Source organism: Saimiri boliviensis, chromosome 11 (genome assembly GCF_048565385.1).
Source record: "Saimiri boliviensis isolate mSaiBol1 chromosome 11, mSaiBol1.pri, whole genome shotgun sequence".
NCBI classification, from domain to species: Eukaryota; Metazoa; Chordata; class Mammalia; order Primates; family Cebidae; genus Saimiri; species Saimiri boliviensis.
The window spans coordinates 96,203,695-96,226,275 of record NC_133459.1 but is presented as its reverse complement, the minus strand read 5'-3'; the positions used below and the strand labels follow the sequence as shown (position 1 = coordinate 96,226,275).

General features: G+C 41.3%; 1 protein-coding gene across 1 annotated transcript in view; it reads right to left on the bottom strand.

Moving 5' to 3' along the window:
* CASQ2 (calsequestrin 2) overlaps positions 1-22,581 on the bottom strand; it is a 74,164-nt gene that overhangs the window by 35,523 nt on the left and 16,060 nt on the right. Inside the window, exons 2-4 of the mRNA XM_003933509.4 lie at positions 10,101-10,185; positions 6,271-6,371; positions 4,091-4,202 (exon numbers count right to left, since the gene is read on the bottom strand). Of these exons, the coding sequence (XP_003933558.1) occupies positions 4,091-4,202; positions 6,271-6,371; positions 10,101-10,185 (298 nt within the window). The remainder of the gene's footprint in view (positions 1-4,090; positions 4,203-6,270; positions 6,372-10,100; positions 10,186-22,581) is intronic.

The following is a 22,581-nucleotide window of genomic DNA, read 5'->3' as shown; positions in this document are numbered from 1 at the left end:
CTGGCCAGCCTGTTCCTGGTCCCTTCCAGTCAGACTCCCCTCCCACTTTCTTTGATGACTCTTGGCTTCAGGAATAGGTTCCTGAACGTTCAGTTCCCAGCCTCCAGCTTACTAAAGATTTATCTCAGCATTTCCTCACCTCTCTTCCCCCTCTCCCGGGGTTGTCCATTCTGGATATTAGTATAGCAAATTTTAGTAACGGGGTGTGGTTGATGGCACCAGTTAGAAACTCTGATAAGAAATGCTTGGAATAATATCATCTGTCTTACAAAGAGGAACCAAACCAAGTTGTTCGGATGAAACATTCAAAGAAGTAAATAACATGTCAAAATATATTCTGAAAGCACCGCCCAAGTTAAATGCACATAGTTAAGTGTATCAACTTTATAGTGTATACATTTTAACACAAGTGTATAAACTCGGAAGTCAGATTTTAAAAGTCCTGTCCAAGTTCATATATCGATAGTGCAGCTACATTGACAAGAAGGTGTAAAGGCTTTACATCAAGTTCTTTCTGAAAATCTTGAGATTCAAATAATATTTATTCAGAGAAAAGCTCTGTCGTATAAAGGTTTGCCTGTGAATCTGCATTCCGCAAAACGGTTGCTATTTTTAAAAAGTGACTCTAATAACATGGAAACCTGTATAACTCCTTCTCTTTATGGCTTTTGGTGAAGAAATGGGTCCAGGAGACCTCTCCCTGCTCTTTCGCCCTAAAGTGGGTTCAACTCAGCAACAAGTTTACAGACTTTATCAGCTAAAAAGTAGATTTTAAAATATGCTATGAATTATGCTTACTTTGCAAATATTTCGAGGGATCATTAGTGGCTTCAAAAAAGGCTAGACTTTGCTAAACACCTACCTGAATGTACTTAATTGAAAATTACAAGGACTATGTGAAATATATAATATCCTAACAAAGTTTATAAATTTAAAAACAAAAATCCAACTTTAAAAAGAGATTAAATGACTCACTAGCAATTTTAGTCTTTAAATTTTAAGAACAATTATTAAGATGACTAGAGCAATATCTGTGTATTCCTAAGGAAAAGCTTCATTATTATTCTGAAATACTATGATATAAAAAAATTTAATTAGGATTTGTAATCCTTTCACATTCATTCAAATTATTATAAAGAATATGAACATTATATTTGTCAATGAAAAGGAAAGGAATAGCTGTCAGATTGAATTAAGTGCCCTAAAGGACACTTTAGAGGTAGAATTCTCTGCATTATGTCAATGGCAATAAAAAGAATGTTCATCAGTCAAAGAAAGAGCAGTCCAGACGTGGTGACTCATGCCTGTAATCCCAACGCTTTGGCAGGCTGAGGCGGGTGAATCATCTGAGGTCAGGAGATCAAGAGCAGCCTGGCCAACATAGTAAAACCCCATCTCTACTAAAAATGCAAAAAAATTAGCTGGGCGTGGTGGCAGGTCCCCGTAATTCCAGCTACCCAGGAGGCTGAGGCACTTTAACCTGGGAGGCAGAGGTTACAGTGAGCTGAGACTGCACCACTGCATAGGAAACAAGAGTGAAACTCAGTCTCAAAAAAAAAAGAAAGAAAAAGCAATGGATATTATCCTCCCTTTTATCACCATCCACATATACAAGTGAAATCTCTTGTCGATGGTGACCATTAAGAATTTGAAGAGATCATCATTTAAAATCTGGATAAGAAATTTCATGTTTTTATTTCAAACATAAAAGCTAATATCTAAAAGGTATATTCTAGGCCGGGCATGGTGGCTCACGTCTGTAATATCAGCACTTTAGGAGATTAAGGCGGGTGGATCACTAGAGGTCAGGAGTTCAAGACCAAGTCTGACCAAGATGGTGAAACTCCATCTCTACTAAAAATACTAAAATTAGCCAGGCGTGGTGGCGGGCACCTATAATCCTCAGGAAGCTGAGTCAGGAGAATAGCTTAATCCCAAGAGGCAGAGGTTGCAGTGAGCTGAGATCATACCACTGCACTCCAGCCTGGACAAGAGAGAAAAACTAGATCTCAAAAAACAGCTATATTCTTGAAGTAAGCATAAGATTCTCATTCAAAATTTTTTAAAAATTGGAAAATTTTTACAATGCGATGTGTAATATATGTCATATTATTTTCTTATTATACAACACAAAGCTAATTTTTCCACTAAGCCCAACCCCTTCATGTTTACTTCCATTTTATTTTTTATTTTTATTTTTATTTTTTTTTGAGACAGAGTTTCGCTCTTGTTGCCCAGGCTGGAGTACAATGGCACGATCTTGGCTCACCGCAACCTCCGCCTCCTGGGTTCAAGCAATTCTCCTGCCTCAGCCTCCCAAGTAGCTGGGACTACAGGTGCGCGCCACCGTGCTCGGCTAATTTTTTGTATGTTTAGTAGAGACGGGGTTTCACCATGTTGACCAGGATGGTCTCAATCTCTTGACCTCGTGATCCACTCACCTCGGCCTCCCAAAGTGCTGGGATTATAGGCGTGAGCCACCGCGCCTGGCCACTTCCATTTTGTACTCTACAAGCATCATCACATTTTATATGTGCAATGACCTAAGTTTACGTCTTGAAAATATAGCCCGGTAGTTAAGTGTATAAACTCGAAAGTCACATTCCTAGGATTTCAGTCTTGGCCCCACTATTTACTAGCTGTGTGATAATGGGCAAGTTAATTGCACCCTTCAGTTCCATCCATTCATCATCAGTAACATGCAGATGATAATGATAACCACCTCAGAGGCTTGCTGTGAGAATGAAATTAAGGCCTCCTTATAAGCTCCTAACACAGGACCTGGCATATGAAATGTGTTAATTAGTGTTATTATGATCATTCATCTAGGTGGGGGAAGAAAGGTACCGGGAGGTGTGCTCTCTAGCCTAACCTTGGCTTTGCCTCCCACTTATCTGCCATCCTGAGCTACATGGATGAAGAGGATAGAGGAACGTAAAGATGAAAAGAAACTGAGGTGGAGGAACTGAAAAGGAAGGAGCAGGAGAAGCACCCCAGAGTAGTCAGCACTGATATGGAAATGTACAAATTAAAGTCACCTACAGACGAACTGGGGCAAATCTTCCTGGCTAGCTACCTCCCTCTAGCACATTCATTTTAAGCACTGTAAACAGAGGTGTGAAGGAAGCAAATGAGGAGAGGGTTAAGTTGGGGCATGGGAGACAGAAAATGAATGGGTTGTTGATGAGGTGACTAAGGATACTAGCAGGCAGACTGGTTAAAGAAATGGGCTTGCAAACAATTTCAGAATATTTTGGGGTTCCCAGAAATAGTCATAAGCAGCCCACACTTGCACTTCCTACGTGTGTGAATGCTACCAGAGTTATGCTCACCTCCTCTAAGGCTTTTTCTCTCTCCAAGGCTGAGACACTGGGGTAAAAAAAGCCTACTTCACTGGACCCATGCTGCCAAAGCAGTTTTTAAATATGTACAGTACTTAAGCGCTTACTCCTCCTGGTCCCTTCTTCCTGATCTTCCTGACTCACCACCACCACCCTCTCATCTCTATATGGGCTGTGCTGTGCTGATGCTATCATTAAGTCCTTGTGTCCACCCAAAACCTGGTCACGAAGCTTTCCAAGGGATATGCCCAAGGGTGTGGCTGCACTATGGCAGGCAGCCTTGGTGGTCAGCTGTGGCCTTGGCCAGCGATTTTTCACATTCCGTAGCAGCTGCTAAGCCCATCCCTACCCCAATTTTCCACTCATGCTTTCCAATTGACTGTGAAGCTCTCCAGCTGGTGACCAGAGGAGCTGCCAGTGCCAGGGAGATGGCCCGTTGCTTGTTCCATTGTAGGGGAGAATCCGACTGAGGGGTGGGCAGCCAGGAAAAGTGGAGAAGCTTTTCTCTCTTCTGTAGAACACTCAGCCTGCTTTAAAGCAGAGAACCTGGCCCCACCTTAATATTCTTGCAGCTTTCCTGACTGTTTTGTATAACTTTTGCATATGTGCTCCACAGTGTTAGGCTCAGGAAGGAATTCTAACCTCGATTCTACCCAGCAAAAGAGGTGCTGAAGACCCACCCCCTTTTGAGGTACCTTATTGGAAATCTAGCCTTTAGACTGATAGGTTGGGGTTGGCAGACAACTTACATTCTGAGTCCTCACTCTTGAAAAAGCCGATGAGTTTGATCTGGTCCTCAATGCGTTCGAAGGCTTGGACTTCCAGTTTGCTGCTGAGGATCTCCACTGGGTCTTCAATTAGCTGAAATGCCACACACACACACACACACACACACACACACGCACACACACACAAGTTCAAACAAGAGATTTCCTTCTCCACTGGGGAAACAGAGTGTATTGGAGGGAAGTTATAGCAGACTTTGTGGGTGGTGCCTCAAATATCTATTCCATTCTCCCCACAAACCCCCAGTGAGCACACCAGCAGTACCTTCTGAGGACTAGACCTTAGCTCAAAGAATGAGATGGTTGGTAGGGGCAACCTATTCCTTCTGCCAGTTTTAAAAAACAGTTTTTAATTGTAAATTGATAAATTATACTCGTATGTATTTATTGGATATAAAGTGTTGCTATGATCTATAAATACAAAGTGAAATAATTAAATCAAGCTAATTAGCTTAGCAATCATCATTTTTTTGTGGTGAGACATTTGAGATTTACTCTTTTAATAATTTTGAAATGCGTAATACATATTATTCACTCTACTCACCATGCTGTACAATATATCTCAAAGAACAAAATCAAATTCCTCCTGTCTAACTGAGGCTTTCCGCCCTTTTCCCATCATCTCTCCATTCCCCTGCCCCCATCCAGCCTCTGGTAACTCCTCTCTGCTTCTGTGAGTTCTTGTGTTCTAGATTCCACATATAATAAGTGAGAACATGTGGTATTAGTCTTTCTGTGCCTCGGTTATTTCACTTAGCATACTGTTCTCCAATTCCACCTGTATAGTTCCAAATGACATTCATCTTTCTTTTTTTCAAGAAATGCCATTTGGAATAGTATTCCTTTGTGTATATACACTACATGTTCTTTACCCACTCATCTGCTGGATATTTAGGTGGATTTCATAACTTCCCTTGCCAGTTATTTATTCAGGAATGGGCAAGTAACTGGCCCAATAAGGACAGGTTTGCTGAAGGCTTTGGGAAAAGTGCTTTACACTTAAAAGGGCAATGGGAAGCCAAATTTGTTTTTTCTATCATGGAATATGAATGAGGAAATGTGATGTGCTGGTTCCTGCTGTTGGCCATCTTATAGCTCACTTTGAGAATTGTCAGCTTGAGGACACAGGCAACATACTGAAAACAGAGTTATCTGTGATTTACAGAGAAAAATGGAGCCAGTGTCTGGGTTTCACGGAGTGTAAAGTCTGCCCTAATGGAGCCTTCGATTTATGTAAGTCAATCGCATTTTTATTGTTTGAAGTGGTCAGTCTTATTTCCAAAAGCCTCCGCCTAGCTGATCAGGCTGGGGATCACCATGTTGTCCCAGAGTTCTGTCACCCCTCTCAACTGTTTCAGGGCTTGTGGGTGTGGGTCAATGAGATGGCCAAGCACAATGGGTCATGAGATGGCACAGTTTTGGTAAGACATAGCTTCCAACTCACTTCTGACCTTCCCTCTGATTTTTGACACTGTAGAGAAAGAACTATAGACCACTGGGTGCTAGCTGATAGATAAGGAATCATCGGCATGGAGGTTCAACAGTAGGTTCTTTATCTGTGCAAGAACATCTGTTCAAAGCATTGAACTTCACAGCAGTTACTGAAAGTGTGAGTTTATCTATGGATGAAATATTTTTATGTTTGCTCCTCTGTTTCTCTGAGCATGTGGATATGAGGGTGTGGCAAGTTCATGGCTGAAAATGAGTGTGATATTGGGGGGCTCATTAGCTCTGCCACTTCTCTGTATTGCTCTGAGGGTAGCTAACTCAGGGTGACCTGGCTGATTGATACTCTTGTCCCTCCTCTCTCTTCAGATGGCTGGTTATCCCCCTCTCTCCCCACATTCCCCAGCTCCTCTTCAGCAGTAGTGGAGCAAAGCCAAGGAGATTTTAATATGTATAACGGGTAAGAGAATTAGCATATTACTACTTCATGGTCCCCAGCAGTTTCTAGGGTGACTTAAAGATCAGCTTCCTCGTAGACAGTGCAATAATATAGGCGCTCCTTAGTTTTTTTGTGAATCCTGAAAATCTTGTCACAGACAAGGTCAGGTTCCCTGGCCTTTCTGTTATTTGGGGTTCTATCTCTCCATATACTGGAGCAGAGACAGGTCCATGCAGGGTCACTGTGTGCAAATGCTTACATCCAAGAGGAACTCCACCAAGACATCAGCTGCAAACTCGCCATCAAACTCTATTGTGCGATCACCCTTAAGAATATACAGGCTTCCTTCTTCGTCAAAACCTGTGAGAAACAAAGAGGCCCACAGAGAGGGTCATCCTGATGCAGGACGAGACATTGCATTGGCTGAGGTCTGGCTCAGGGTTTCTGGGTGACAGTGGGCTCAGGATTAGTGGAACCAGCATTAACCCAAGAACCAATTCCCCTAAAATAACACTTTTGAAGAGCTCCTGAAGTGGACATTTAATTGGAAATAGTCAAGAACAATTCTACCTGGATTTTGACTTAAGAGTCTATTCTCCACCCTACCACTGCTTTAGTTTTCCAAAACTGCAGCTGACCTCATGCCATTTTCCTTATCAAAGAGTTTTAATGGCCACTACTGACCTGGCTCCTTAGCCTTGCGTTAAAGTCTCTCCAAAATCTGGTTCCAGTTCTGTCCCTTTCATTCTCCCTTGGGTGGACCCGTGCTCCTTTGAGAACTGCTTTCTTGTCCCTTGTGCAACTCCCTGTGCTTCCTTCCCACTTGCTTATATGAAGGGTGGGTAGAGGGAAAGTCACAGAGCATCATTCTCCAGACTTAGGTTTTCCTTGTTCCACCAGCTTGGAATGACCCCCATCTTGATTAGCTTCTTCAGGTCTCAGATTAGGATTCATTTTTCTAATCTCACCCAGCTCATGCCATGATTGATCTTTCTTTAGCTCAATTTATAGGTCTTCACTATCGCAGTGAGTTCTCTGAGGGTAGGTTCATCGTCTTCTTGGTATCCCAGTGCCTCGTACGGAGCCTGGGTTCATTAGCACCTACTAATGTGTGTGGCCAGGATGGACAGCTTGCTTCCTGTTCCAGTTGAATCCCACACATCTTCTTTACCCAGTTGGCTGGTAGGTATTACAAGGACAGGCTCAGCATCTTCTTATTTTTCTGCCTTGTAGCACCCTTGGTCTGATGTTGTGTACCTTAACAAATGCTTGTTGGAAAACTGTATTTTTCTCCCCAGAAATGTTAAATAGCCAAAGTTGGCATTTGGTCCAACTGCATGGCATCCTTAATTCTTTAGATTGTTTTAAAACTATTAGCTGGAGAATGTTTTCTCCCAATGAACTCTTCTGCAGAACTTCCAGGGACAGGAAGCCTGCTGCCTGCTGCGTCCCAAGGCATGCATGAGGTAGGTATAAGGAGCCTCTGGCACATAGTGGGGAAATGGTGGGGGCACCATTCGTAAATCAAAAGGAGCAATATGCCAGGTATTCTTTTTTGATTGTTTGTTTTTTGTTTTTTGAGACAAGGTTTCCCTCTGTCTCTGTCACCCAGGCTGGATTGCAGGGCCATGATCATGGCTCCTGCCTCAGCCTCTTGAGGAGCTGAGACTACAGGCATGTGCTACCATGCTGGCTAACTTTTTTTTTTTTTAAGAGCCAAGGTCTGACTATATTGCCCAGGTTGGTCTCAACGCGCTGGGATTACAGGCATGGGACATCGCGTCCGGTTCTGCCAGATTTTCTTGATGTCAATAATGGCTGATCTCAAAAGGTGCCCTAGGGAACATTAGCCAATATCCTGCTGTCAGATTTTGTCTTGAGCAAAACCACAGTTAGAAGGCTACTGCACTTGTCCAGGCACAATTTGACAGAGGCCGAAATAAGGCAAATGGAAGAGGCATGAAGATGAAGAAGCAGGTGCACAAAATACCTCCACTGTCCTGTAAACCCCCAGGATCAAATAGCAAGATGGAATCTGCCCCAACTCTTTCAAGCTGAGCTTGGAGAAAAGTTTGTTTCAATGTATCAAGCCCCTCATATTCTTTCCCAGTCTATTTTTATCTATACTTGTCCAGCTTGTCCACTCAAAATTTTTTGATCACTGGGACACCAGCATTTTTATGTGACTAGATTTGCTGGAAATTCTCCCAAATTCAACTTCTCATTAAAGCAATAGAAAGGCAGAAGAAAAATCAAGGGACTGCTGGCGGAGGAGGCAGAATTCATTAAATTGTTTTTGACTCTAGGGAAAGAGTTTAACGTATTTGCTCCCATACTCAAGAGAGAAAAATATCCCTTAATGTGTCTTTAGGGAAAGAGACGTCCCAGGCTTTATTAATTTATGTATTTATTTTGAGGCAGAATCTCACTTTGTTGCCCAGGCTGGAGTGCAGTGGCAGAATTCTGCAGGTAGAAGTTACTGCAGTCTTGACCTCCCTGGCTCAAGCCATCCTCCCATCCCAAGTAGCTGACACTACAGGCACATGCCGCCATGCCTGGCTACTTTTTAAATTTTTTGTAAAGATGAGGTTTCACTGTGTTGCCCAAGCTGGTCTCAAACTCCTGGGCTCAAGCAGTCCTCTGCCCTTGGCCTCCCAAAGTGCCCAGACATTCTTAATAACTCATTATAATTTTATAGTCATGAATTCTTTCTTGTGTCTAACCTAAATAGTCTCCTATAATTTAAATCTTTTTTTAAAATGATGGGTCTTCTTGAAAATAAAATAGGAAACAGTTTCTGTAATTTTCCAGGATAATGGACTTTTATGTACCTGAAGGCATTTATTGAACAACCACTAATCTTTTTTTTTTTTTTTCTGTACTTACTACTCCAGATCCAATTAACCTTTCTTCAAAGGTCCTGTTTTATAACCTGCTATTTTTTTAATAGCCATTCTTCACTGATCATGCAGAAAAAGCCAAATGGGCAGTACATCTGTGTCAGTGTGTGAAAATCAGAAGAGCTGGCCAGGAGTGGTGGCTCACACCTGTAGTCCCAGCATTTTGTGAGGCCAAGGCAGGCAGATCATTCAAGGTTAGGAGTTCAAGACTCACCTGGCTAACAGAATGAAACCCTGTCTCTACTAAAAATACAAAAAAATGAGCCAAGTGTGGTGGCGTGTAACTGTAATCTCAGCTACTTGAGAGGCTAAGGCACAAGGATCATTTGATTCCAGGAGGCAGAGGTTGCAATGAGCCAAGATCACACCACTGCACTCCAGCCTGGGTGACAGAGTAAGAAGAGACCCTGACTCAAAAAAAATCAAAAAAGAAAGAAGGAAGGAAGGAAGGAAGGAAGGAAGGAAGGAAGGAAGGAAGGAAGGAAGGAAGGAAGGAAGGAAAAAGAAAAGAGAAAAGAAAGGAAAAGAAAACCAGAGGAGCTACCAATATTCTCTCTCTTTGAGATCACGGGGGCGCGAATCTTAAAGTGCACTGCACTTAAGCATGGCATATTGACACTAGAGAGTACAAGTTCCATTATGCAGTCACTTAACTAATCCTCACCTCCGTCCTCCCTCTCATCCTCAGTGATAATGTCCAGCTGAGGTTTAGCCTTATATTTAAAAGTCACTGTTACCCTGGCATTATTACTATTAATACTATCTTTTGTTGGCTGCTTCAGTCACAAAGCAACGAAATAATATGTGATGAAAGAAGAGAATTTTTTAACTCTCTCAGAGAGATCACCACAGTGGTGAGATAAGAGAAGCTGGCCTTTTAGCTTGCTGTAGAAGCTGAAAATAAAAGCTTGACTCTTTAGCATCAGTTTCTCCAGGAAGAAGTCCTCTTTGTTGTACTGATACAACAATCTCTTACATGATTAATGTGAAACCATTCCATTCAGGCCTGTGTTTACTTTTATAAAACCCTTCTCCAGCCAAAGATGAAGGCATGCAGATCATTTAATATATCTTTAAAGACAGTCTGCTCATGCAGGAATAATTGCAACTGTACAACTCTTTTTGCAAGACACATTCGTTCCTTTCCCACATACTGTATCAGATACTGTGTCTCAAAAATCACACTTACCCAGTTTCTTGGCAAGCTTGGCTTCTTTCTTGGCATCCACCATCACAAAGCCTATAGCTTTATGTTCAAGGACCTGGGCCACAAGCTGAAGGAACAAATGGAAAGATAAGTGCGCTAAGGGTAGAAGGATGGTAGAAAATATTATAGGATTACAATCCTCATGTAACAACAGAAGGGTTTTTCTCTATACTATTACTGTGTAACCAAGTCAAGCAGCAGCAAAGGAAATGTGTTCTTGTCCCCTAAGGAGAAGGATGATTTAGGAGAATGCTGAGAATCCAGGAGGAAAAATCTTAGGAGCAGACCTAAGACAGAAAATTTGGAAGAATATATCCACTATTACATACCATTTTCTGCCCTCGGAGTAGGTAAAATCTGGATCGGGAGAGAGAAGAATCAGGAAGGAAGCATGGATGCCTGACAAGAGACCCTGAGCCCTTCTCTAGCTGCCGCATGTGCCTGGGGTAGAGTGGCAACACAAGAGCACCTAAGAATAAAGAAGTCCTGTGTCCTCAATAGCCAAGGATCCCCTCACCTCCCCCACGCCTGGGCTTGTGAAGTAGGAATGCTCACTGGGTGAATAGACCTGAGATGCCCTCTCAAGGTTTTCTGCAGCACATTGGGACTATTAGAGTATTGGGGGTCGGGAGTTCGGCTCCAAAGGCCAGGAGGATGCAGCAGTGTGCTAGATGGACAGATAGCTGAAAACTACTCTGGGTAGACACCAGCAGAGCTGGTGACACCAAGCACAAGGCTGGCAATATGTTAAGCTTCCTGAAACGTAGATATGAGCAAGTTGGGCAGACTTGCTTACTGTAGGACTGGTATCTAATTCTTGCCATCTGTTTGAGCAGGGGCTTGAAACGGAAACAGAATGGAGATGCTACTAGACAGATCGTGAAATATTAATACTGCTTTTTTTAAGTTAAACTTTAGAAAATGATAATTGTAGATTAATGTGTAGTTGTGAGAAATAATACAGAGAGCTATCTTGCACATTGCATCTAGTTTCCCTCAATAGTAACATCTTGCAAAACAGAGGTACAAAGTCACAAACTGGATATTGACATTGATAGTTAAGATACAAAACATTTCCATCGCCACAAGGATCCTTCTGTTGTCCTTCATGGTCAGACCCACTGGTTTGTGTCCCCATCCCCTCTTTAACCCTGGGCAACCACTAATTTGTTCTCCATTCCTGTAATTTTGTCATTTCAAGAATGTTACATAAATGAAATCATATAGTATGTAACCTTTTGAAACTGACTTTTTTCACTCAGCTTGATTATGTAGAGATTCATCCAGGTTGTTGCATGTATCAGTACGTCATTTCTTTTTTATTGCTTTTTTATTTTTATTTTATAGAATTCTATGGTATGAGTGTACCATAGTCTGTTTAATCATTCACTCATTAAAGGATATCTGGGTTGTTCCCAGTTATTGGTTAGTATGAATAGAGCTGCTATAAACCTTTGTGTATAGGCTTTTGAGTCTTAATTTCCCTGAGATAAATGTCTGGTAGTATAATTACTGGGTTATTTGGTAGTTACATGTTTAGTTTTTAAAGAAGCCGCCAAACTGCTTTTCAGAATAGCTGTATTATTTCACCTTCCCATGAGCAAGGTATGAATAATCTAGTTTTTCCACATCTTTATCAGGACTTGGTAGCATAACCATTTTTCACTTCAGTCATTCTGACAGGTATGTAGTACTGTCTCACTGTGGTTTTAATTTGCATTTTCCTAATGGCTAAGAATGTTGAGCATTTTTAAATGTGCTTATTTGCCATATGTATGTTCTCTTCTATGAAATGCCTGTTCACATCTTTTGCTCATTTTTTAACTGGATTGCTTTTTGCTCGTTGAATTTTGAGAGTTTTTTTTTTAAATACCAGTCCTTTTTCAGATATATGGTTTATAAGTATTTTTTTTCACTCTATAGTTGTGTCATTTCATCTTCTTTTATTATTTGACAAATAATAATTGTACATATTCGTAGAGTACACAGTGATATTTTGATTCATGTAATGTATAGTGATCAGATCAGGGTAATTAGCATGCCTATCACCTCAAACATTTATCATGTTTTGTGTGTTGCAAACATTCAATATCATATTTTTTTCATCTTTTTTTTGAACATTTGAAAAATTATTACTTTTCTTGGCTGATAAAATTAATACACATTCATAACATATCATTTTTTTCTTTCTTTTTTTTTAAATTGTACTTGGGCTCTGGGATACATGTTCACATCCTGCATCCTTCAGGATTGTTGCATAGGTACATACATGCCATGTGGTTTGCTGTCTCCATCCACTCCTGCAACCTGTCGCCTGCATCAGGCATTTCTCCCGGTGTTATCCCTCCCCATCCTCCCCACCCCCTCCGCTGTCCCTCCACTCCACTCCCCTCCGCCCCTTACCTAGCCCTGTGAGTGTTGTTCCCTTCCCTGTGCCCAAGCGTTCTCATTGCTCATCACCTGCCTGTGAGTGAAAACATTTGGTATCTGGTTTTCTGTTCTTGTGTCAGTTTGCTAAGAATGATAGTTTCTAGATTCATCCATGTCTCTACAAAGGACACTAACTCATCGTTATTTATGGCTGCATAGTATTTCATGGTGTATATATGCCACATTTTCCTTGTCCAGTCTATCATCGATGGGCATTTGGGTTGCTTCCAGGTCTTTGCTATCGTAAACAGTGTCACAATGACCATATGTGTACATGTGTCTTTCTAATAGAACAATTTATAATCCTTTGAGTATATACTCAGTAATGGAATTGCTGGATCAAATGGAATTTCTATTTCTAGATCCTTGAGGAATTGCCACACTGTCTTCCATAATGGTTGAACTAATTTACACTCCCACCAACAGTGTAAAAGTGTTCCTATTTCTCCACATCTTCTCCAGCATCTGTTGTCTCCAGATTTTTAATGATCACCATTCTAACTGGCATGAGATGGTATCTTGATATGGTTTTGATTTGCATTTATCTAATGACCAGTGATGATGAGCATTTTTTCACGTTTGTTGGCCTCATGTATGTCTTCTTTTGAAAAGTGTCTGTTCATATCCTTCGCCCACTTTTGAATGGGTTTGTTTGTTTTTTTCTTGTAAATTTGCTTTAGTTCTTTGTAGATTCTGAATATTAGCCCTTTGTCTGATGGGTAGATTGCAAAAATTCTTTCCCATTCTGTTGGTTGCTGGTTCACTCTAACGATTGTTTCTTTTGCTGTGCAGAATCTTAAGTTTAATTAGATTCCACTTGTCTATTTTGGCTTTTGTTGCCATTGCTTTTGGTGTTTTAGTCATGAAGTCCTTGCCTGTGCCTATGTCCTGAATGGTGTAGCCTGGGTTTTCTTCTAGGGTTTTTATGGTGTTAGTTCTTATGTTTAAATCTTTAATCCATCTGGAGTTAATTTTTGTATAAGATGTAAGGAAGAGGTCCAGTTTCAGCTTCCTGCATATGGCTAGCCAGTTTTCCCAACAATATTGATTAAACAGGGAATTCTTTCCCCATTGCTTGTTGTTGTCAGCTTTGTCAAAGACCCAATGGTTGTAGATGTGTGGCTTGGCTTCTGAGGCCTCTGTTCTGTTCCATTGGTCTGTGTCTCTGTTTTGGTACCAGTACCATGCTGTTTTGATTACTGTAGCCTTGTAGTATAATTTGAAGTCAAGTAACATGATGCCTCCAGCTTTGTTCTTTTTGCTTAAGATTGTCTTGACTATGTGGGCTCTCTTTTGGTTCCATATGAAGTTTAAAGTGGATTTTTCCAGTTCTGTGAAGAAGGTCAATGGTAGCTTGATGGGGATAACATTGAATCTATAAATTACTTTGGGCAGTATGGCCATTTTCACAATATTTATTCTTCCTAACCATGAGCATGGAATGCTTCTCCATCTGTTTGTGTCCTCTCTTATTTCGTTGAGCAGTGGTTTGTAGTTCTCCCTGAAGAGATCTTTTACATCCTTTGTTAGTTGCATTTCTAGGTATTTTATTCTCTTTGTAGCCATTATAAATGGGAGTTCACTCATGATTTGGTTCTCTGTTTGTCTGTTATTGATGTATAGGAATGCTTGTCGTTTCTGCACATTGATTTTGTATCCTGAGACTTTGCTAAAGTTGCTTATCAGATTAAGGAGGTTTTGGGCTGAGGTGATGGGGTCTTCTAAATATATGATATTGTCATCTGCAAATAGGGACAATTTGACTTCTTCTTTACCTAATTGAGTGTGTTTTATTTCCTTTTCTTGCCTAATTGCTCTGGCTAGAACTTCCAATATCATATTGAATAGGAGTGGTGAGAGAAGGCTTCCTTGTCTAGTGCCAGTTTTTAAAGGGAATGCTTCTAGTTTTTGCCCATTCAGTATGATATTGGTTGTGGGTTTCTTCAATAAATAGCTTTTATTGTTTTGAGATGTTCCATCAATACCTAGTTTATTGAGAGTTTTTAGCATAAAGAGCTGTTGAATTTTGTCAAAAGCCTTCTCTGCATCCATTGAGATAATCATGTGGTTTTTGCCTTTGGTTCTGTTTATGTGGTGAATTATGTTTATAGACTTGTGTATTTTGAACCAGACTTGCATCCCCGGGATGAAGCCTATTTGATCATGGTGGATAAGCTTTTTGATGTGCTGTTGGATTCAGTTCACCAGTATTTTATTGAAGACTTTTGCATCAATGTTCATCATGTATATTGGCCTGTTTTCTTTTTTAGTTGTGTCTCTGCCAGATTTTGTATCAGGATGATGTTCTCATAGAAAGAGTTAGGAGAATTCCCTCTTTTTGTATTGTTTGGAATAGTTTCAAAAGGAATGGTACCAGCTCCTCTTTGTATGCTGGTAGAATTCAACTATGAACCTATCTAGACCTGGACTTTTTTTTTGTTCGTATGCTATTAATTACTGCCTTAACTTCAGACCTTGTTATTGGTCTATTCAGGGTTTCAACTTCTTTTTGGCTCAGTCTTGGGACTGTGTACATGTCCAGGAATTTATCCATTTCTTCCAAATTGTTGTTGTTAGCTTTGTCAAAGGTCAGATGGGGCATCTAGGCCATCTACATTACTGGTTTATGTGCATAGAGTTGTTTGCAGTAATCTCTGATGGCAGTTTGTATTTCCGAGGAATTGGTGGTGATCTCCCCTTTATTGTTTTTTATTGCATCTATTTGATTCTTTCCTCTTTTCTTTTTTATTCGTCCAGCTAGCAGTCTGTCTATTTTGTTGATCTTTTAAAAAAAACATGGATTTGTTGATTTTTGAAGGGTTTTTAAATGTCTCTATCTCCTTCAGTTCTGCTCTGATCCTAGTTATTTCTTGTTTTCTGCTTGCTTTTGAGTTTTTTTATCTTGCTCCTCTAGCTCTTTCAGTTTTCACTATAGGATGTTGATTTTAGATCTTTCCTTGTTTCTCATGTGGCCACTTATTGCTATAAATTTCCCTCTAGACGTTGCTTTAAATATGTCCCATAAGATCTGCTACGTTCTGTCTCCATTCTTGTTGGTTTCAAAGAACATTTTTATTTCTGCCTTCATTTCATTGTGTATGCCTTTGTTATTCAGGAGCAAGTTGTTCAGTTTCCATGTGATTGTTCAGTTTTGAGTGCTTTTCTTAATCCTGAGTTCTAATTTGATTGCGCTGTGGTCTGAGAGACTGTTTGTTATGATTTCTGTTCTTTTGCATTTCCTGAGGAGTGATTTACTTCCAATTATGTGGTCAATTTTGGAGTAAATGCAATGTGGTGCTGAGAAGAATGTGTATTCTGTGGATTTGGGGTGGAGTGTCCCTGTAAATGTCTATTAGGTCTGCTTGGTCCTAATCTGCATTCAAGTCCTGAGTATCCTTGTTGACTTTCTGATTCATTGATCTGTCCGATATTGTCAGTGGAGTGTTAAAGTCTCCTACTATTATTGTTCCGGAGTCTAAGTCTCTTTGTTGGTCATTAAGAACTTGCTGTATGTATCTGGGTGCTTCTGCACTGGGTGCATTAGGATAGTTAGCTCTTCTTGTTGCCTTGATCCTTTTATCATTATGTAATGTCCCTTTGTCTCTTTTGATCTTTGTTGGTTTAAAGTCCATTTTATCAGAGACCAGGATTGCTACCCCTGCTTTTTTTTTTTTTTTTTTTTTTTTTTTTTTTTTTTTTTTTTGCTCTCCATTTGCTTGGTAAATCTTCTTCCATCCCTTTATTTTGAGTCTATGTGAGTCTCTGCATGTGAGATGGGTCTCCTGAATACAGCACACTGATGATTTTTGACTTTTTATCCAGTTTGCCAGTCTGTCTTTTGATTGGGGCATCTAGGCCATTTACATTCTATGTTAATATTGTTAAGTTTGAATTTGATCCAGCCATTTTGTTACTGACTGGTTGTTTAGCCCGTTAGGTGATGTGGTTTCTTCATTGTGTCTTTGTTCTTTACCATTTGGTACTTTTTGCAGTGGTTGGTACTGGTTTTTCTGTTCCCTGTTTATTACTTCCTTCAGTAGCTCTTGTAAGGCAGGCTTTGCAGCAATGAAATCTCTTAGCAATTGGTTGCCCATAAAGGATTTTATTTCTCCTTCACTTATGAAGCTCAGTTTGGCCGGATATGAAATTCTGGGTTGAAAGTTCTTTCTTTTATGCATGTCGAATATTGCCACTCCCTTCTAGCTTGCAGGGTTTCTGCTGAGAAGTCCACTGTGAGTCTGATGATCTTTCCTTTGTGGGTGACTTGACCTTTCTCTCTGGCTGCCCTTAGGATTCTTTCCTTCATTTCAACGCTGGTGAATCTGACAATTATGTGCCTTGGGGTTGCTCTTCTTGAGGAATATCTTTTTGGTGTTCTCTGTATTTCCTGGATTTGAATTTTGGCCTGCCTTGTTAGGTTAGGAATGTTCTCTTGGATAATATCTTGAAGAGTGTTTTCAGACTTAGATTCATTCTCCCCGTCACATTGAGGTATGCTGATCAAGCATAGATTAGGTCTTTTCACATAATCCCATAGTTCTTGGAAGCTTTGTTCATCTGTTTTCACTCTTTTTTCTCTAATCTTGCCTTCTCATTTTATTTCATTGATTTGAACTTCTATCTCTGATATCCTTTCTTCTGCTTGATTGATTCAGCTGTTGAAACTTGTGTATGCCTTGTGCTGTGTTTTTCAGCCCCAGCAAGTCATTTATGTCCTTCTCTAAGCTGGTTATTCTAGTTAGCATTTCGTCTAACCTTTTTTCAAGGTTCTTAGTTTCTTTGCATTGGATTAGAACATGGTCTTTTAACTCAGAGAAGTGTGTCATTACCCAACTTCTGAAGCCTACTTCTGTTAATTGGTCAAATTCATTCTCTGTCTTTATTTGTTTCCTTGATGGTGAGGAGTTGTGATCCCTGGGAGGAGAAGAGGTGCTCTGTTCTTTGATGGTTTCATCCTTTTTGTGCTGTTTTTTTCCCATCTTCGTGGATTTATCTCCCTTTGATCTTTGAAGTTGGTAATTTCAGGAGGAGTCTCTGAGTGGTCTTTTTTTTGTTAGGGTTGGAGCTGTATCTTTTTTGGCCTGTAGAGGGCATTGCTGGGCTCTCTCCAGTTCATTCAGCTTGTTGGGTGGGGGTGGTCCTTCCCTGGAGTTTGTTTGCAGGTGAGTTTGGCCCCGCCTTCCCTATGGCATGTCTCCCAGAGCTCGATCTTCCTCGTTGGGGTCAAACTGGTGTTTTTGCTGCCAAGCTCTCTAGCGAGGGCTTCAGTTTGAGTTCTGTGGAGGTGGGGCCTGCCAGGCTTTATGGTCTGGTTCCCTGCTTTCAACTCTGCCTCTTTCTGTGGGACGGTCTGTCCTGCTGGTGTTGGTCCAAACTTCCACCCAGGTCCATGGGACAACTTGCTGTACCCTCCTGGAGCTGCTGCTGAGATTTGCATCGACAACCCATGATGCCCCATGGTCTGGCAGGGCTCTCCTGGACCGTGGGTTGTAGGAGGGATGAGGTAAGCACAGGATCTGAATCAGAGCACCAAGGGGGTGAAGTCTCCCAACCTTCCAAGCCAGCTGCATGTTTCAGGTGAGGATGCACCCCCCCATCCGGATTTGCCCCCTTGGGCGGCTCTCACCCTGTGGCTTCTTCCCTGGGCTATTTTCAGTGCCCTAGCAGTCCCACTGAAATGAACCTGGCACCTCGTTTGGAATCATGGAGTCCTCTAGCCCTCTGCATCTCATTTGCTGGGAGCTGTATTCTGGTGCTGCCTTCTCACGGCCATCTTGGCGCCCTCTCCTTTTTTCATCTTCTTTTTTTTTTTTTTTTTTTTTTTTTTTGAGACGGAGTTTCGCTCTTGTTACCCAGGCTGGAGTGCAATAAATAGAGCGATCTCGGCTCACCACAACCTCCGCTTCCTGAGTTCAGGCAATTCTCCTGCCTCAGCCTCCTGAGTAGCTGGGATTACAGGCACGCGCCACCATGCCCAGCTAATTTTTTTGAATTTTTAGTAGAGACGGGGTTTCACCATGTTGATCAGGATGGTCTCGATCTCTCGACCTCGTGATCCACCCGCCTCAGCCTCCCAAAGTGCTGGGATTACAGGCTCATCTTCTTACTAGGATCTTTCAAAGAACAAAAGTTTTCAATTTTGATGAAGTCCAGTTGATCAACATTTTTCATTCATGGATTATACTTTTGATGTTAAGTCCAAGAACTCTTTGCCTAGCCTCAGATCCGAATTCTTCTCCTATTTTTTCTAAAAGTTTTATAGTTTTTCATTTTACATTCAAGTTCCTGATTCACTTTGAGTGAAACAAATTTAAGACAGATTGAGGTTCCTTTTTCTATTTTTGCCAACAGATGTTCAACTGTTCCGATATTTTTTGTGAAAAGGCTGTCTTTCATCCACTCAATTGGTTTTGTACCTTTGTCAAAAATCAGTTGACATATTCATGTGGTTCTACTTGTGGTTTCCCAATTCTGTTCCATTGCTCTGTATGTCTGTTCCTGTGCCAACACCACACAGTCTTGATTGCAGTAGCTAGGATCAAGTATACCGAGAGCAGGTAGACTATCTCTTTTCACTTTATTCTTCTTTTTTGAAATTGCTTTAACTCTCCTAGCCTTTTAGCATTTTTGTATAAACTTGGGAATAATCACATTTATACATACAAAAAAATCTTACTAGAATTCAGTAGGAATTGCATTAAATCTGTATATCAGCTTGGGGAGAGTGACATATTTACTATGTTGAGTCTTCCAATTCACGAATATGGTATGTCTCTCCATTTATTTGATCTTCTTTGGTTTCTTTCATCAGCATTGCATAGTTTTCAGCCTACAAGTCTTGCACAAGTTTTGTTAGATTTATAACTAATCACTTAATTATTTCAGCTACTATAAGTGGTATTTTTTTGTTTTCACATCCATGTGTTTATTGCAAGTACATAGATATACAATTAATTTGTTAATGTTTGTTAATGTTAGTGCTAAACTCACTTACTAGTTCTAAGAGGTTTTTGTTTTGTTTTCTAGATTCCTTGGGATTTTTCTAGGTAGACAATCTCATCATCTGCAAATAATTTCTTCCTTTTATATCTGCACGTCATTTTCTTTCCTTATGCTTCCTTACTGCACGGGTGGGAACTTCTAGCACTAGTTTGAATAAGAGTGGTAAGAATTCTTTTCTTAAATTTTGTGTTTGTTTGTTTCCCAATCTTAGAGATTTGTTCATTTTTCCTCTCAGTTTTATCGGTTTTTGCTTTGCATATTTGGCAGTTCTATTGTTTGGTCCAGACACCATTAGGGTTTACTGTCTTCTTGATGGTTTTACCCTGGTTCTGTTTGTCTCTACAACTCATACTATAAATCCCTCTACTTTCTTTTCTGTTTGTTCCTTTCATATCTTCTTCATTTCTATGTCTTCCTTTCATTTTTCCCATGCGTGTGTCTTCTCCTTCGGAGTTCCTCTTCTGAACACCTTGAGGTTTTCCTTCGCTTATTCATTCTTACCTCCAAGACCTTTTCATCTGTTCCCAGCCTCTTTCTTTCTCTCTTGCTCCTAAGCATTTCCCTTTCTCTAAGAGCAAGGATTGTGAGCTAAAGCACAGAGAGCAGTTCCGAGGAGTACCTCTGATGGTTGAGGACTGGTGGGGAGGAGTGGAATGGCAGGTAACAAATGAACCAAACCCCCCACCACCCTTACCAACCCTCATGCAGTTTTCTCTTTCTTTTTAATTTGGCTGGAACTTGGCAAAACTTAGGATTACAGACATCGTCAGTATTTATGTATGACTCATCTTGAGATTTTCTGCAGTGCCTAAACAGACCAATCTTTCTGCAAGTCACTTGGCTTTACTCTATTGCATTTAATCTATTAGACAAGGCCATTTTTGAATGACTTTTTTGGTTTCCAACATAAGCCCCTGTGTTCTATTTAGTGCTGTTAAACCTTAAGTTAAATGTTGCCTTGTATAACATTCAAAGTCAGTAATGATGAGACCTAATGACTTCATGATATGGTAAGTTTCCTTACTCCTAGAACATGAGCCTCTCACAGTGGTTCTTAAACTTCAGCATGCATAAGAATCACCCAGGGAGTAAAGCAGGGCTTCCTGGACCTCAGCACAAGTGAGCAGAAAATCGAGCTGGGTGCGGTCAGGAATCTACATTTTTATAAGTCATACTACCACACCCCATTATTCTAACACAGCAGATCTCAAACCACACTCTGAAAAACACTGCTATAAATGGTTGAATAGACGATGAGATAAAATAAGAAATTAACTCTGAGAATTAAACAGGGAATTGAACTCTGATCTCTCCTAGATATGCACTACCATGTTTTATTATTTGGTTGTAGCTAGATGCAAATGTGTGCCTCTCATAGGCATGTAAAAAGCATGGCCTTCTGGTGATCTTGTGGATATTTATATGTGATTTTTGAAGATACATGAGTGGGAGGTGCTGTCTCAAATGAACTTGATTCTGTTTTTCTGATTTCCTGGTAAACTAAACACAGCCAGTCACCATCCTTTAGATGGAGAGACAGAGCAGGGAATCACAGATGGGCCAGGATCCCACGCCTGGCTGAGACCTGCCCACCTCCTCTTTGGCACCCTGACTCAAAATCCCTGCAGAACTCCCATCACTCTTGCCTCCCCCTTGGTAAGGCCCAAACCTGCCCACTTTAGTTCTGTCATCATCACTGCTGTCAGTCCTAGCAAGTCTCCGTGGGAGCCAAGGGTGTCAGGGCTGGCAGCACCTGAGAGCAGTGAGACTGGGATGGGGAGAACGGTTGTGGTAACAGCCTGGGGCCTTCTAGGCGACTCCTGACATGGCAGCCAGGAGCCTCTGCTGGGCCAGTGGGGCAGGCAGGAGTCTGTCTCCTCTCACATTCGGCTTGCCCTTGCCTCTGCCTTGGCTTTGGCCCCAACTCTCCAGCTCACATGCTCCCTTCTCTCCTGCAGCCTAGTCTCATTCCAGGTCACTGCCAGCCCTGGCCACCCTCGGCTGCAGAGCCCAGCTCCGGGTTCATCTTTCACCCCATTCTCCTTTCTGGAACTCCAAAAGCACCTCACAAGGGCATAGTACTCTGGCGCTTGGTGTCAGAAGAAAGGACCTCCCTGTTTTGTGCTTCCTTTGTATCTTGGAGTTTCTTGGACACACTCAGCATACTTGTGGATAAATGGGTGGATTGGTCCAAGGACTTCACAAGTTCAAGGGCCTTTTGAGCCCCTGGGTAAAAGGCAATTGTCGTCAAATATGGTGACAAAGAGTTACATACATGAGAAAAAAAAAGCAGAGCCAATATATCTCCTAAATTCCTAGAAAATGAGTACACTGTTTCAGATAGAATTGCAGTTTCCTCCTGCTGATGTACAACTGTCTCTCTGCTGGTTCTGTTTGGTTGGTTCTTTTTTTTTTTCTTTTTTTTTTTTTTTTTTTGAGACGGAGTTTCGCTCTTGTTACCCAGGCTGGAGTGCAATGGCGCGATCTCGGCTCACCGCAACCTCCGCCTCCTGGGTTCAGGCAATTCTCCTGCCTCAGCCTCCTGAGTAGCTGGTATTACAGGCACGCGCCACCATGCCCTGCTAATGTTTTGTAGTTTTAGTAGAGACGGGGTTTCACCATGTTGACCAGGATGGTCTCGATCTCTTGACCTCGTGATCCACCCGCCTCGGCCTCCCAGGGTGCTGGGATTACAGGCGTGAGTCATCGCGCCTGACTGGTTGGTTCTTTCTTAGATAGTCCGTCCTAGAGAACATGGTTGTCTCTTATCGGTTGGTTATACGCAGCCTCTGGGCATTGGTCAGTGCTCATTCTTTCTAGAAACATTAGGATTTTCTTTAACCATTGCTGATTCTTTTGAGTACAAAAAAAGTTTTCTAAAGTTCTTTTAAGGTCGTGCGTGTGTGTGTGTGTGTGTGTGAGAGAGAGAGAGAGAGAGAGAGAGAGAGAGAGAGAGAGAGAAATCTAGTCTCACTCCTTTGCCCAGGCTGGAGTGCAGTGGTGCAATCACAGCTCACTGAATCCTTGACCT